Source organism: Anguilla rostrata, chromosome 17 (assembly GCF_018555375.3).
Source record: "Anguilla rostrata isolate EN2019 chromosome 17, ASM1855537v3, whole genome shotgun sequence".
NCBI classification, from domain to species: Eukaryota; Metazoa; Chordata; class Actinopteri; order Anguilliformes; family Anguillidae; genus Anguilla; species Anguilla rostrata.
The window spans coordinates 6,466,810-6,483,923 of record NC_057949.1 but is presented as its reverse complement, the minus strand read 5'-3'; the positions used below and the strand labels follow the sequence as shown (position 1 = coordinate 6,483,923).

At 38.6% G+C, this 17,114-nt stretch overlaps 1 protein-coding gene across 3 annotated transcripts; it reads left to right on the top strand.

Annotated features, from left to right (window-relative positions):
- Positions 1–446: 446 nt before the first annotated feature.
- On the top strand, positions 447–13,322 carry LOC135243633 (uncharacterized). 3 transcript variants are annotated; one of them, XM_064315604.1, is made up of 13 exons: positions 447–1,353; positions 3,659–3,773; positions 4,222–4,261; positions 4,945–4,985; positions 5,578–5,638; positions 7,605–7,657; positions 7,845–7,886; positions 9,219–9,282; positions 9,567–9,643; positions 10,009–10,053; positions 10,380–10,442; positions 10,938–11,047; positions 12,421–13,322. In XM_064315604.1, the coding sequence occupies exons 2-12, from the start codon at positions 3,668–3,670 to the stop codon at positions 11,018–11,020; spliced, it is 675 nt and encodes a 224-aa protein (XP_064171674.1). In that variant the 5' UTR covers positions 447–1,353; positions 3,659–3,667; the 3' UTR covers positions 11,021–11,047; positions 12,421–13,322. The 3 variants fall into 3 exon arrangements, with proteins under 3 accessions (XP_064171674.1, XP_064171673.1, XP_064171672.1); XM_064315603.1 differs by having other exon boundaries at positions 3,652–3,773; positions 10,938–11,002; XM_064315602.1 differs by having other exon boundaries at positions 448–1,353; positions 10,938–11,002.
- Positions 13,323–17,114: the final 3,792 nt, after the last annotated feature.

Here is a 17,114-nt window from a genome sequence, read left to right as displayed (position 1 = left end):
CCCCCACCCCATCGCTCTCCTCTACACTCCCTCTCTCTCTCTCACCCCATCACTCTCATCCTCTACACTCCCTCTCTCTCTCTACCTCCCTCCCAATCCCTCTCCGCTACACTCCTTCTCTCTCTACCCCCCGCTCCACCGCTCTCCTCCTCTGCACTCCTCTCACCATCACTCCATCGTTACCAGGCCTTTTTCGTTTACTCGTCACTCGTTTTTCTTTGAAGGAGCGAAGGAGGGCCCTTCGTTTCCCGTCTTCATGTTTGGTTTCCTGTTTGCCGGGGGGTTGGGGGTGGGGGTGAGGGTGGGGGTGGGGGGGGAACGGCACGCACAGCGGATGTGTGAACCAGCCTCTCGCCATGGCGTTGCCGCGGCGCGGAGGGGGGGAGGGGCTTTCCCACACGGCTGACACGTGGTGCCGTGTGGTAATTCGGTCTGATCGCCGAAAAACTGAGCCGTAACTGCAAGGACTGAGAACGTTCAGCCTGCTCAAATAGTGACAAAGAGTAATGAAAACACACAGCTTAAATGCCTGACTTGCAATTTTATTGGTGCACATTTATTGGATATTTAAATTGGGCGTGTATTCATGAAAGGCTCACTGGAGCATCATTTTACTCTTCCACCATTACATCATTGGCATGATAAACTGCCATTTTGTACAAGAAAGCACATTGAAATACTCAGTTGAGCTGTTAGAGTGAGAAGTGACTCCATAGATAGAGACAGGATGGTTTTGGGCACTCTTTTCTGAAGAGGTTTGATGACCGAGATACACCTTGTCAGAAGTTTGAGTTGGTGACCTCAAAGGGAAAAAGAGAGTGAGGTAAGGGAGCGGAGAGAGAGAGGGAGGGAGGGTTCAGAACCCATGTTCTAGGAGTTGAGTGGAGGAGAGAGGAAAGAAGCCACCCGAAAGACTAACAGATTATATCCAGATCTAGCCGGGGAATATCAATACTTCTGGAGAATATAACGCTGGCAGAGCAAGTCAATAATTGAGTTTTAAAGTAATAATTGAGGCCAGGTAGAACCTGACACTGGTAGCAACAAGAACAAAAAGAGAGGCAGAAATTAAAACTAAGAAATAAAGACAGAAATTGGATGGAAATGCGCAGTGGAGAACGAGTGTAACAGGTGTGGCCGATGGAGAGAAGCCAGAGGGACTAACATCCTAAGATGGCGGAACTCAGAGTGTGACTGTTGGTGAGGAGTTTCGCCTACGTGCCGCCTGGGGCCAGCTTACAGTTTTTGCTGTGAGATTTTGCATTTTAACCAAGAACCTTTGGGGTATTTTCTACGAAGCTTGTATAACTGCACGTCGAGAGTAACCTTCGCAACTGGACAGCTGCACAATTGGTGAGTTGTTTGACTTCTTGGTATCACGCATTAGGAATTCAAGCCTTTACTTCAGAAAGATTTTGGCCAATTTCGTACATACAGCACACGTATATTCTAGAAAATAGGTACTGATTCTCTTTTGAATTTGTCAACAGTGATGTAAAGCAATGATCGATCTAGGTCTCCTTATTAACTCACAAAAAGCAGAGTTCAGCAGGTTTGTGTTCTGTGGTACCTGCCCCCCCTGTATCTACGACGATGTTCCGTCAGCAAATGTGCTCTATTAGCACCTGGCCCTGTCGCTCGTGGCCACTGTTTGTGGTCTGGCGCGGCGAACCACAGGGCGACCCTTACGCTGCAAGTCGCAGGGCTCGAACCGAAGGGTGACCAGAGGCGTTTGAACCTCGCGAGCACGCCGGGGTTCATGCCGCGGTCACTTTCTGGCCCTGTATTGACCGTTTGGAGGTTTAAAGAAAGGCACGATCGAAGCAGGGCGATCAGTGTCCTGTTCTTTGGTGTAAACGATTGTATGTTCGCTTTAATGGGGACAGAAGGGGGTTCAGGGTGTACCGTGGGGAGATGGCGTGGGGTTTGTTTCTTTGCAAGCGACAGGAAATCCACTTCCTGTCAATTCAACACTGAATTCAGCCACAAAGAGGAAAAAACACATTTAAAGTATCTTTTTCAGACACAAGCGGTGGTGTAATCCTGTGACAGGAAGTCATTTTTGGGGTGTTCAAAATTCTGAACCGATCCAACAAATTTAACTAAATTATTGATATTGGGGTGTGAGGGCTGGTAATTAAATTTTCCTGTAATCCTCTTCTGTCGGGGGGGAGGTGTCTTCCACATATTATACTCATAGCACAGTCATCATTTTGTGGGGAAAACAGGGGTGTTTAAACCTGACAACCCTCACCCCCGTTGGCTAAATCTCTGCCCTAATAAACATTTTAGTGAGGAACCATTGGCCAACATTGTATTTTAACAAGAAAATGATTCTACAGGTTAATGAGATGAATCTGATCCTAACCATTTTCACCTCACACCTCACAATAACTGTTATCTTTCTTGCACTTTCTTGGCTATCAAATCAATAAATCAAGTTCTCTTTTTAGTGTGACAATGATTTACAAGAATAGTTCACTTTCTCGTGTTTTATTAATATTATTTGAGGTGTTGATTGGAAATTTTCTGTGTGTGATAAAGGAACTATTTGATACTTCTAGAAGATTCTGGCAAGCTGCCGGCTTTACAGTGAATGCTATAGGGACTTTTGAGTGTTCATGGTTTAAAGCAGGGGCTTTTCTGATCCAAAGACCCCCACCCAGGCTCAAAGGCATCCAGTAGCCCCCTATAAAAAGTTAGAAAGGGTTATATTTGAAAAAAAGTTTTTACAATATGAAATATATTCCTATAATCATTGCATATCACGTCTGGCCAGAAACCCCCTGTTTCCTATGGCACATGCAATGTGAGAGAACTGCAGTCAAGCAAGGAAGTACCAGCACAGTATAAAACTTATTTATGTTGATAAGTGTAAATAAATGCTATACAATTAATACATTCAAATGCACAGCCTCTGGAACCATAGCACTGCAGTGCAAGGTGCTTGGAATAATACACGTATAATTAACAGAAAAGTGACAATTCATAAATGTCAGTGACAACGGGTAATTGAAGCCAGGCAAGGATGACTGTGTCTGTCTGCCTCAGCTCAGATAATGGTTAGGGTATGTGCATCTATACATTAATGCAGTATTACATTAAGCACTCTTCATAAATCCTCAGCTAAAGACCTCCTCACTGTCACAGCCACTGATTTTACAAGAGGAGGAGAAAGGGCATTCACAGATTGGGCCAAATGGAATAATTTGCCTCATTTTTTTATCAGTGACTGTCTTCTTTTAGATGTTGATTAAAGACACTTAAAAAAAAAAAAAAAACTTGCTTTCAACCTGAACTATTTTTACTGTATTTATGTTTTGTTCAGTTTTTAATGTTTATATTTCTTTTTATATATTCTTTTGTGGTGTCAAGTGATTTGTGCACCAGCAAAAAAAAAGAGCTGTACAATTATTATTATTATTATTATTATTATTGTTGTTGTTGTTGTTCTTGCTGTTATTATTATTATTATTATTATTATGTTTATTTTTATTGTTACTATTATTATTATATTATGTTTATTGATACTATTATTATTATATCATTATTATTATTGTTTTTGCTGTTGTTGTTGTTATTGTTGTAGTTGCTGTTATTATTATTATTATTATTATTATTATTATTAACCTCCATGTTTCTCCTGGTGAGTGTCCAGACTGCAGTGATGGAGGCTGCAGCTCTGGGATCTCTGCTGAGTGGGATCCTCCTGGCTGTATCTGTGGTGCTTCTGATTGGCCTGTGTGGTGGCTGCAGGCGGTCCGCACACCGCAGTAAGCATGAATTCATTTTATTTATGCTATTTATTTACAGTGAGAACTTTCTTTCAATACTATGCAACTGTTTTAAATGTATTACTGTTTAATTCAATGTTTTGTCTTTTATTTTATTCAATGTATTTGGTTTTATTTATTAATTCTAAATGTTTTGTGTATATTGCTTTGTACACTTTGAAAAGTTATTTTCATTATTATTGTTGTTACTGTTGATATAATAATAATAATAATAATAATAATAATAATAAACAATGACAATGCAAAGAGGAATATTGCGAAATAGAAAGAAAAGGTGTGTGAGAGAGAGTGTGATCAGACAGGATTATGTTACTCAGAAGGAGAAGATTGGGGGAGGGATGAAAACAGGAATGGGGGATGGGGAAAAAGGAAGTAAAGCAGAGTGAAGTGTTTCACCATCAATGAACATAGATTTCTGTCTCCTCAGCGACTATCCCAGAACACTTCACCGACGACTACATACAACAGTAAGGCTCCATCTTCCATTATATAACCCCTTATACAGTAAGGGCTCCATCTTCCATTATATAACCCCTTATACAGTAAGAGCTCCATCTTCCATTATGCAACCCCTTATACAGTAAGAGCTCCATCTTCCATTATATAACCCCTTATACAGTAAGAGCTCCATCTTCCATTATGCAACCCCTTATACAGTAAGAGCTCCATCTTCAATTATATAACCCCTTATACAGTAAGAGCTCCATCTTCCATTATGCAACCCCTTATACAGTAAGAGCTCCATCTTCCATTATATAACCCCTTATACAGTAAGAGCTCCATCTTCCATTATATAACCCCTTATACAGTAAGAGCTCCATCTTCCATTATATAACCCCTTATACAGTAAGAGCTCCATCTTCAATTATATAACCCCTTATACAGTAAGAGCTCCATCTTCCATTATATAACCCCTTATACAGTAAGAGCTCCATCTTCCATTATATAACCCCTTATACAGTAAGAGCTCCATCTTCCATTATATAACCCCTTATACAGTAAGAGCTCCATCTTCCATTATGCAACCCCTTATACAGTAAGAGCTCCATCTTCAATTATACTACATTATACAACTCCATATGATCAGAGAAATTGTGTAACCTTTTGCTGTGTATCAACTTTATTATTATACATTTTCCTGTTTCTGCAGGGACCACAACCCCCATGGATTCAGAGTTGTGAGACCTACATGTAAATATGTGTATTTCTTATCTAAAAATCTTTTTCCTTTTATAAATCAGAAAAGTCCCCTCCCAGTCTATAATCAAACCCTGACACCCTGTGGTTTGGAGTTCTGTAGAGCAATTCTGATAGGTGGCATCATCTGATTGGTTGCATTGTCACCTAGAGAGGGAGGGTTCTGTTGCCAGGATATTCATTGCCATGGCACCAGCAGTCAGTCAGCTCCAGCTGTGAAGTGCTGTAGGTAAAGCCCACAGAATACATGGAGCAGCATTTGGGAGCAGGCATTTTGGAGGGCCAATGGGCTTGTGTTTACTCTCCTGCACTTGAAAAGAATCTGGCAGTAAGTGGACAAAGTTAGAATGACATTCTGGATTTCCAGACTGGAGAAAATATAAGAACTGGTAATAAACCATTAGATGATGATAATCATCATCATCATGGCTATCATGATTATGAGGATGATGATGATGATGGCGAGCATTGTAATTATGATCACGATTATGAAGATGAAGATGTTGATGATGATGATGAGGAGGAAGAGATAAGAAGGTTTACATGTGAATCTGTGAATTAAAGGGGTGTGGTCATGTGATTTTAGGCACGGTTCTTCCTGTCTCCACCAGAAGTTCAGGAAATTCCACCCACCTCCCTTTTGCCAGGTAGGTCAGTGCCATCACTCCAGCTTGCCAAGGTCCAGCACAGCGTGAGAGCAGCTGTGTATCTCTGGTTCAGCATAGTCTGAGAGCAGCTGTGTGTCTCTGGTTCAGCACAGTCTGGGTACAGCTGTGTATCTCTGGTTCAGCACAGTCTGAGTACAGCTGTGTATCTCTGGTTCAGCACAGTCTGAGTACAGCTGTGTATCTCTGGTTCAGCACAGTCTGAGCGCAGCTGTGTATATCTGGTTCAGCACAGTCTGGGTACAGCTGTGTATCTCTGGTTCAGCCATCTAGTCGCGTGATCGGTTTAGCCCGTCTGGCAGCTGTGTATCTCTGGTTCAGCACAGTCTGGTGACAGCTGTGTATCTCTGGTTCAGACACAGTCTGGTACAGCTGTGTATCTCTGGTTCGCAGTCGACAGTGGTATCTCGTCAGCAGTGGACAGCTGTGTATCTCTGGTTCAGCACAGTCTGAGTGCAGCTGTGTATCTCTGGTTCAGAACAGTCTGGGTACAGCTGTGTATCTCTGGTTCAGCACAGTCTGAGTACAGCTGTGTATCTCTGGTTCAGCACAGTCTGGGTACAGCTGTGTATCTCTGGTTCAGCACAGTCTGGGTACAGCTGTGTATCTCTGGTTCAGCACAGTCTGGGTACAGCTGTGTATCTCTGGTTCAGCACAGTCTGGGTACAGCTGTGTATCTCTGGTTCAGCACAGTCTGGGTACAGCTGTGTACCTCTGGTTCAGCACAGTCTGTGTACAGCTGTGTATCTCTGGTTCAGCACAGTCTGTGTACAGCTGTGTATCTCTGGTTCAGCACAGTCTGTGTACAGCTGTGTATCTCTGGTTCAGAACAGTCTGTGTACGGCTGTGTATCTCTGGTTCAGCACAGTCTGGTACAGCTGTGTATCTCTGGTTCAGCACAGTCTGTGTACGCTGTGTATCTCTGGTTCAGCACAGTCTGGTACAGCTGTGTATCTCTGGTTCAGCACAGTCTGGTACAGCTGTGTATCTCTGGTTCAGCACAGTCTGGTACAGCTGTATCTCTGGTTCGCACAGTCTGTGACGGCTGTGTATCTCTGGTTCAGCACAGTCTGTGTACAGCTGTGTATCTCTGGTTCAGCACAGTCTGGGTACGGCTGTGTATCTCTGGTTCAGCACAGTCTGTGCACAGCTGTGTATCTCTGGTTCAGCACAGTCTGTGCACAGCTGTGTATCTCTGGTTCAGCACAGTCTGTGCACAGCTGTGTATCTCTGGTTCAGAACAGTCTGGGTACGGCTGTGTATCTCTGGTTCAGCACAGTCTGTGACAGCTGTGTATCTCTGGTTCAGCACAGTCTGTGCTACAGAACATTACCTGTGTATCTCTTCAGCACACTGTGCCACTGGGGTTTCTGCAGACACAGTCTGGGTACAGCTGTGTATCTCTGGTTCAGCACAGTCTGTGTACAGCTGACCTCTGACCTTCTCTGACCTTCTTTGGGTCTCACTGACTGGACTACAGAACATTACCTGTGGAATCCCCCCCCCCCCCCACTGGTTTCTGCAGGACACATATCTATATATTTGCCACATAATTTGGTCTCATTTTCTTACTCGCTGTGCTCTCCTTCTGTCAAAGGAGTCTCAAATGTTAAAATATTAATATTAACATTAATGTTAATATTAATATACATATTAACACTAATAATAACAATAATAATATTCATTGTTTTTGTTATTATTCTTCTGCTGTTTCTGTTATTTTTATTATTGTTAATTATACACTTCTTACATTCAAAGGGTACAACTGATACATGTTTAAACATATTTGATTGGGTTTACTGGCTAAATTGCACATTAACTAGATCCCACTTTGCAACACCCAGCCATAGTATGTAGGTAATAAGAAGAAAATACAATAACAACATGGGCCACTAAGACAGGCAAAATGATAGCAGTATGATGTGATCTCTGTTCCTGTGTTTCTCAGTTCTCCTATGCTCGAAATGCATCGTTGTTCTTCCCACATTCCTCGTGTAGATGGTAAGTTTTTTTGCTCTCTCTCGCTCTCTCTCTTTCTATCTCTCACACACCACTCTCTTTCTCTCTACTTTCTCTCTCTCGATTGGCCACTTTTTCATTAAAGGGCTTAATTAATCACACCCTTTTCCCTGAGCCTTTTAATTGGTATTTGGAAATGATAAATGTACATCAAAAACATTACTTACAGGAGGAAGCCCTACCACCTATGCGAATCCTGCCTCTCAAGATGGTAATTATTTACATTCAATCATTCATGTCTGTTATGTGTTTGTTCCCATACTTCAGGTAAATTTATATGAGAGTTTTTAAAAAAGCAACTCTTTTCTACTAACTGATTCTGAACTAATTTCCAATGTTCAGTAATAACAGTAAAACTATTTGTCGATTAAGTATTCCTTTTTCAAAAAAACTGTAACAGTGATTGAAAACATGATTCAATTCAAATGGACTGAATTGTTACTTCAAAAGACAGTATCTTGCTGGAGCTGGACACAATAGATAAATAATTGCAGAATATTCAGGACAGTCTAACTCTAGAGCAGAACATTAAAGACTCTGCCCAATCAAAATAATCATTTTTAAATGGTTAGACTATATCACACATGAAGAACCAAAGAAAATAAATACTATGACTTTAAAGAGATTTTTTTTTCAGGTTGTTTTCTGTTTTTAAAAAAATTGTTTAAAAAAAAATGTTATTTCAGTTTTAGCATATAATTATTATTTTTTTATAAAGCTTCATTTAACCAAGAAGTCTCACTGAGATCCAAAATCTCTTTGTCAAGAGAGACCTGGTCAAGGTAGCAGCGAACACAGTGTTGGTATAAAACAATACGATACATATAGCATATAGAACATACAGTACAAAATTTTTTTTAAAGAAATTTGGGTATAGTTGCTTCGCAAGCATTTACACATTTCAATTGCAACATGTATTAAATATAATCAATATTTTCAGTTGGCCCACATGGTTTGTAGATCAATGAATGGATATTTGAGACATTAACAGAAGTTTCTCACCACCACTAAACTTTACAATGGCAGGTATGTCAGGGGAAAGTCCAGAGTTTTTGGTCCAAAGCAAGAAAAGACACTTCAAGTCACTTCAAAGCAGTTTGTGCAGTGATGTTATGCCCCTAGAGGTTTTGTGTGCGTGTGTGTGTGCATTGATTTCTTAAAAGTATCCTAAAATTATTTAAAATCTTATTTTCAGTTGGGACTATTTCTTATGGTACTTGCAGCCCAAGCCTTCTACACTCAAGGAAAGAACATAATATTTTGACGTTTATAATTATGAATAAACGCTAGAAAATGATCCGTATAGCTTGTTAAACCTTAATGTAACTGTGCAAGCTGCTTTGGAGTTATTTGGTGTTAAACCACAAGCCCCCGAAAAGCCCTGAAACCAGAAGGTCATTAGAAAAGGTCATTGGGGACATGTTGCTGTCCTGTGACCACCGTGATGCAGTATGAATGCAGTTGAATGCGTCATGGTGGTTACAGTTTCCACCAAATAAACCTCCTCCGATGGGCTTTATGAGCGCGTTTTCACTCTCCGCAGACGACTACATCAATGAGAATCCTGACAGTGACGAGGAGTACAACGAGAAGGGAGAAGGCTACATGTGAGTACCTGTCTGTCTGTCTGTCTGCCTGTCTGTCTGTCTGTCTGTCTGCCTGCCTGTCTGTCTGTCTGTCTGTCTGTCTGTCTGTCTGTCTGTCTGTCTGTCTGTCTGCCTGCCTGTCTGCCTGCCTGCCTGCCAGTCTGTCTGTTTTTCTGTCTCTGACATGTATATATGCACGTTGGGGTAAGTATGTATGTGTCTATGTGTATACATTTGTGTGTGTGTGTGTTTGTGTGTTAGTGGCAGTGCTAAATGATATCTATAATAGTTTCTGTGTGTTTCAGAGAGGTGTTGGCAGATCCGCCTGTAGCTGTGTCCAATTGTAGATCTCAGCAGAGCCTGATGTCCACGCAGAGTTCAGGTAAAGAGGATCCATTAGCAGAGTCTGGTGTCCATGCAGAGAATAATAATAATAATAATAATAATAATGATAATAATAATAATAATAACAACAACAACAACAACAACAACAACAATAACAATAATAATAATAATCCTAATAATAAAAATAGTTATTATTATTATTATTATTATTATTATTATTATTATTATTATTAAGGGGAAATGAGTTGCTGGTTTGGCCTATGATTTTATTCACTTGCAAATTTGTGTGTAATGAAAAATTAATGTTTTTACTGTAATGTCTTAAAATGCCTTGTCATAGCTGTAGAAATATTTTTGTTATTGTCACAGATTCCAAACTTGAACTTGTCTGAACTTTTCTAGATCACGGTAATTACGTTAATTTGGCTGAGGATGATAACCGTTCTGGTAAGCAATCAACTATATAAATATAAATATAATAATAATTATTATTATTTTAAATTATAGCTCATTACCAGCTTTTCTTTTTATTATTTTTTTAGTGCACCATAAAATATACATAAATTAAGAGAAAGCAGAACAGAAAACAACAAGCAAATTAAACATATTCATATGTACTTAATGTGTACAGTATCTGAACATCAGTATCTGAACGTGGAAAAAAACATCTTTAATTCATTATGCATCAATGAAACTTGACAATACTAAACCAAACACACACACTCACTCTCACTCTGTCTCTCTTTCTCATACCTGTGTGTGTGTATTCACAGACGGCAGCAGTCAAAACTACATTAACGTGGAAGCTGGTGGAGAGTGCTATAAGCTTTCCCCAGGTTGGTACATTTCGAATACTTGTAGAAACATGAATTTGCAGTACCTCACTGAGCAAAGTTAGTGTCACATCAAATCATCAAAAAGGGGATTTTTTTCATTGATGAATGATGTTGAATTGTGGTGCTGGTGGGGCTGTTAGCTGCAGTGAAGGTGAATTGTGACAGGTGTGATGGATGTGTGATGATGTGTAACAAATGTGATGATGTGATGGATGTGTAATGGATTTGTGACGGATGTGATGGATGATGCAACGAATATGATGTATGTGTCATGAATGTGATGGATATGTGACGGAGTTGATGGATGTGTGACGATGTGTAACAAACGCGATGGACGATGTGACAAAGATTTGTGACATTTGTGATACATGTGTGATGGATGTGTGATGGATGTTATGATGTGTGACGGATGTGATGGATGTGACGGATGTTATGATGTGCGATGGATGTGCTGCTGTTCATTTGACCCTATCCGTGTGCTGTCTGCATCTGCAGGGGTCTCCCTTGATAATGTGGACAGTGACAACAACAGCAACTCAGACTACGTCAACACACGCGAGGTAATCCCCCAAATCTAGCACACCCCTGGACCACAGCACAAACAGGTGCTCTGTCTCATGAAATACCCCTGCATATGTCTTCTACATTACATTACATTACATTACAGGCATTTAGCAGACGCTCTTATCCAGAGCGACGTACAACAAGTGCATTGGTTCACGATGTATAGGTGCAAAAGAAACACACTAGAGTGAAGTAAAGAGGTACATGAAGGATGGTCAAAATGCATTACATTTACACATGTAGCAAATGCACTTATTTAGGTGACTTACACAGATTACGTACAGTTCATACAGCTGCATATTAACAGGAGCAGTGCACACTAAGTGCTTAAAGGCATACTATGCGGGATTTTTACCTGAAAAATTGTAAATATTATCAAAGAACCAGGCTAAAGCATATCTGTGATGCACTGGCGATCTCTGTCGTTACTCACTTTCACCAAATTTGTGCACCTTTACCTGTATTTGTTATTCTAAAATGTGTCTGTCACATTTCTGTGACCCTGTTTTCTGTGTGGGGAGGGGTGTGTGTGGCTGCAGAGCTAGCTAGCAAAGAGGTCCAGGTACAGCGAAGCAAAAAGACCAGCGAACAGGACCCTAAAGTTGATTGATTTTACTCTGTGGCATCAGCTGAAGTTCGCCAAGGGGAATTAAAAGTGAGGCAGAGTTGACTTGTTTTCTGTCGGACCTGTGTGCAACATTTAATGGCAGTGTGAAGCTGGCGACAATAAGGGCTTTGGCAAGGGTCTGAAATTTTTAAATGTAAAGTTCCAGCAATAAAGTTAGACGTAATAGAATTAATTAAGCTAGAACTGGATCTGCCTTCTAACTGTCATTCACGGTGGCTCTTCCCACGGTGACCGCTAGCTATCCAGCTAGCTGCATTCAGCGGGGTAACTGACCTGGCGTGAGTAGGTGGGGTTGAAGATGGAGGAGGAGACTTCTTTGATTGTAAACACAGGCTATGAAATCCTGCATAGTATGCCATTAAGGGTAAAATGGCAGTGCCCCACACAAACCTGAAACCTCTGAGTTACAAGCCTAGCGCCTTGGCTATGAAATGCGACATGGCACGTTATTATTTTATATTTTGCATATTGAATTGAAGAGTATATATGGTTTATAACTGATGTAACTTCAAATAATGTAAAACAAATTTTCCTTAAAACTACAACTACTGGCTTTGCTTGTTGTGTTATCACTAATAATAAAAGGGTATATGACAGAAATTATGAATTATATCATTGTGGTTGCAAATGTTAAATAAATGCAATAATAGCCTACAATCATATAATAAAATCATGTGCTATTCATAGAAATATATATGCTACTGATAATATTAAGAACAGCTGCAACTGTCCATTTTCCTGTTTCTCACTCTCTTTCGCTCTTATTTCTCTCTCTCTTTCTGGCAGTTCATTGACGATACCACCCCTTCCCAACAAGAGAGTTACCAGTGAAGCATTATATCTGAGCCTGTTCTGCTATACAGAACGTGGTGTGATTTACCTGCATAAGACGTAAACAATGGTATGCAGAACTGCAATGACTCCATGGGAAGCCATTTGCAGGAACTGTTTTTTTTTTATTTTTAAATTTTTTAAAAATCTGTTTAATGTTAAATATTGTTATTATATTGATGACATAAAGTCAGACCAAAAATATTTCTGTAATTTAGAATGGGTCATTATGGGCAGAAATTAGTGCAACAGTTTGAATTGCAACTATTTAAATATGTAATGTTAAAGCTGAATTATTGCACTTAAAAATGGAATTTGTATTCAAACTGAATTTGTGTTTCACTATTTGAAACTGAATGTAATGGTTTGAAATTGAACTCGGTCTTTATGCATTCAAATTGCACTCTTCATTTCAACTTAAAAATTCAACTTCAATGTGCTCAAATAATTGCACCACAAAAGGTTATGCCATTCAAATTCACTTTCTGTTGGCACTGATCTCTGCCCATACATAACTTTAAAACATTTTGTTCCCGCCATTCTTAATGGAAACTTCTGTTTTGAGTCTACATAATTAAATGCATTAGAGATCAGACATCAATCAGAGGGAAGAGACAGAGGCAGACAGTTGTATTTGTGAGTAAAGAAAATCCTTTTAGAAACAGTTGCTGATGACACTTGAGAATGTTGTATAATAATGTTTTTATTAATCTGATAGTAATAATTTACACATTTTGATTGATAAAGCAGTTGAATTTTGTATTGACATGGGATTTTTCAGTTTTGTTTGCTTTGTCTTAAAGTAGTTTCTTATATTTTATTCTGTTTTAATGTCTAAAATAAAAACATAAAAACTATGATTGTGTCTTGGATTCACTGTAAACTGGAATACATAGATGATCAACAGCGGCAAATAAAGAGAAATTGAAATACATGACTATAAAATATGGATCAAATCAAAGCTGAAAATAAAAGGTAGCCAACAGCAAAATCAACAAATGAGGAATTACAGTCAAGAAGATGAATAATAATATGAATAAAGAATAATAATAATAATAATTTAAATAAATATATAAATAGGACAATTGAATAAAATTAGCCTACAAAACCCCTCTGCGACTAAATACTTGGCTCATTTTATGATTTGAGTACGTGACGATGGTGTTATATTATCATCTAAATTAACAATTCATAACGATTATTTAACCATAGTTTATTCATTTTATGAAACTATAAAAGTTATAGAACCAAAAGCTTTCGTTTTTGATGGTGGTGCCTCCCCTGAAATTGCATTAGACTGGATTTTGTAGTGCATTGATTTTAGAACTGTTAAGAAAAACTGGACTGGAAGAAAAAACTGGACTGGAAGAAAAAAAACTTTATATAAGAAAGGCCAACTCACTGAATCAAAAGCCTTCTCAGCATCCAGACTAAATAAGAAGGCTTCAAGATTGTTCTGTTGGATATGGTTTAATATGTGCAACAATCGTCTGATGTTATCGTGAGTTTGTCTCTGAGATAAACCCAGTCTGGTTGTTATGTATAAGCTGAATAACTTCTGGGACAACTGGAAATCTTTAAACAAACCACACCATGATGCGTTGGCCATCCAAAACGGAGAACTATGGAAGAATTATTCTGAACAATTATATAGTAAGACAATAAAGAACCCAGAACAAAACCAAATATGTGAAAAACTGAACAACCTTGAAAAAATTGTTAAAGACAATCAGAACCCTCTAGATTATAAAATTACCGAATCAGAACTTGTGAAAAAATTGAAGGCCTTGCAACACAGAAAAGCCTGTGGGGCAGATGGGGCATCTTAAATGAGATGCTGAAACACACAGATAGCAAATTTAGGTTAGCCATTCTAAAACTGTTCAATTTTGTTCTGAGTGTGGGTCATTTCCCTGAAATCTGGAACCAAGGACTCATAACTATTTTCAGGAGTGGAGATAAATTTGACCCAAACAACTACCAAGGCATTTGTGTTAACAGTAATCTGGGAAAGGCATTTTGCAGTATTTTAAATACAAGAATCATAGACTTCCTTATTAAGCACAATGTCCTGAGTAAAAGTCAAATTGGATTTTTACCAAAACATCTGACCACATTTTCACCCTGCACACCCTAGTGGATAAATATGTGAACCAAAACAAAGCCAAAATTTTTGCTTGCTTTGTTGATTTCCAGAAAGCATTTGATTCCATTTGGCATGAAGGTTTATTCTTTAAACTTATTGAAAGTGGTGTAGAGGGAAATGTTATGATGTCATCAAATCAATGTACACAAATAGCAAATGTGCAGTCAAAATTGGAACTAAACAAACAGATTTCTTTACTCAAGGGCGTGGAGTGAGACAGGGTCACAGTTTGAGTCCTACCCTATTCAACATTTATATTAACAAATTGGCAACATTGCTGGAGCAATCTGCAGCCCCTGGCCTCACTCTGCATGACACAGAAATTAAATGTCTTCTGTACGCAGATGACCTGGTTCTGCTGTTGCCCACAAAAGAGGGATTACAGCAGAACCTGGCTCTTTTAGACCTGGGCCCTGACAGTTAATCAAAAGAAAACTAAAATATTAATTTTCCAGAAAAGGTCCAGATCTCAGGGAATCACTTAAAATTTTACCCAAGGAAAACATACCATATAATCAACAACTAATTATACTTATTTAGGCTTAAGAATCAGTTCCATAGGAAATTTCAGCTTGGCCATGAATGAACTGAAAGAGGAAGCAAGAAGAGCTTTCTATGCCATCAAAAAATCAATTAAAATCAAAATTCTAATTAGGATCTGGCTCAAAATATTAGAATCAGTGATCAAACCAATTGCACTTTATGGCAGTGAGGTACACATACAATGTGATTTTGTTAAATAGGACAAATTATGATGAAAGAAAAAGAAAACTATATCACATATTGGAATGAAACCACAAAAACATAAGCTTAAATGCTATTTGGCCCTAAAAAGACCGTACACCATGGCAGAATATTTGACCATGGTGACTGATAACAAATTGAGAAAAGCATTGACAGTGTACAGACTCAGTGAGCACAGCCTGGCCATAGAGACCAGCCATAACAGGCAGACCTGGCTGCCCAGAGAGGACAGGCGGTGCTCCCACTGCGATCAGGGGGCAGTGGAGACAGAGCTGCACTTCCTCACAGAATGCACAAAATATGAAGACATAAGAAAAATGTATTTTCTAAAATTGGAACAATTTCACCTAAATTCTCTAATTACAATAATCTCGAAAAACTCCCCTATATACTCGCGGAGAAAAAATGTGTGGCATTGGCTGCAAGGTATATGGCCTCCTGTCACAAAATGAGGGACAACCAGTGAGGCACCATCTCTGTTATCTGCATTGTTGGTAGTCTTTATTTTTTATTATTGTCCTTTATTATTTGTCATTTAACTTGCAGATTGTCTGTAGGTTTGGCTTTGGTTATTTATTTGTTTATTAATTTATTGTATTAATTGTGTCATGTGTTATTGTTAATTGTTTAATTGTGAATTGCTTTGGCAATATTGTTCTATACAGTCATGCCAATAAAGCATTATTGAATGGAATTGAATTGACTGTTATTGACTCATCGGTGCACATAAGGGTTGAATTCAGAGTTGCTTACGCAGTACCAATGTATCAGAATACGCAGAGTATTAAACCATGACCTAGAATTACATAGATCCACTTTCATTATTGTTTTGGTTATATTGTTATTTTGATATTATTACTAATCATATAATAAAGGATTCCACCATATTATTATGTTGACAGCATTTTTACAGCTAATAGCTTACTGTTATTAAAAATGTTATTAGTTGTAGTATTTCTGTTTTTGCATGATATTCGCCTTTATCAGCATCATCTCAAAAATAATGTTAGATCAAATGAAAATTTTAAGCTATTCTCATTATTTCTTTATGTTAGCCTATTTATTTTTCATATGTCATTACTCGTGGTGATGATGTTAAACATGTTGATTACAAAGATGACGACTGCATGAATATAAAATAATACATAAGATTAATTTATTAATATAATTTATTATTTTAGGGACAAAATATCTAATTTATTTAGATTTTACATCATTTTTGAGTGTTATCTATTTATTTGTATTTTTTGGCTACCCTCATATTTCGATATGCTCAGTAAGTGCCAAAATTTGCCTATGTGCTGTGAGAGGACAAACATCACAGCAGTGGCTGCAGGAGTTTATAGAATAGCCTACTTGCTGTTATTTCCATTGTGCTAGTTTGGCAGATAGTAATAACACCACCTTCTGCTTCTAATTGTAGACTGACTACCGCTTTTCGAAGGACACAAATGTTCATTTTTTTCAGTGAATTTGCAATCTCTTAATGAAAACATGCTGACATAAAGTGTAATTTAAGTTTTTAAGTAATGGGGTGAATTTATCAGCAGTAGGCAATTGGCATCTTGAATAATTTCCACCTTAGTAACAACATTGCAGTAGGCCTACAGCAAATCATACGGAAAGGCTGTCTTTGCCCATATTATGCTTTTTCCTGTAAATAATGAAAACGAGCCAATATTTCAGCCTATTAAATGCCATTAACCCCCCACAACCCTACCCCCCCAGACTATTTTTAAATTGCACAAATATGAATATA

What these genes read in the sequence shown, in the direction of transcription:
- LOC135243633 (XM_064315603.1), top strand. Translation starts at nt 3,668, where the DNA reads ATGGAGGCTGCAGCTCTGGGATCTCTGCTGAGTGGGATCCTCCTGGCT. An exon ending in GAATCCTGCCTCTCAAGATG is followed by an intron (nt 7,887 to 9,218) that starts GTAATTATTTAC and finishes CACTCTCCGCAG; the next exon opens with ACGACTACATCAATGAGAAT. An exon ending in TGAGGATGATAACCGTTCTG is followed by an intron (nt 10,054 to 10,379) that starts GTAAGCAATCAA and finishes GTGTATTCACAG; the next exon opens with ACGGCAGCAGTCAAAACTAC.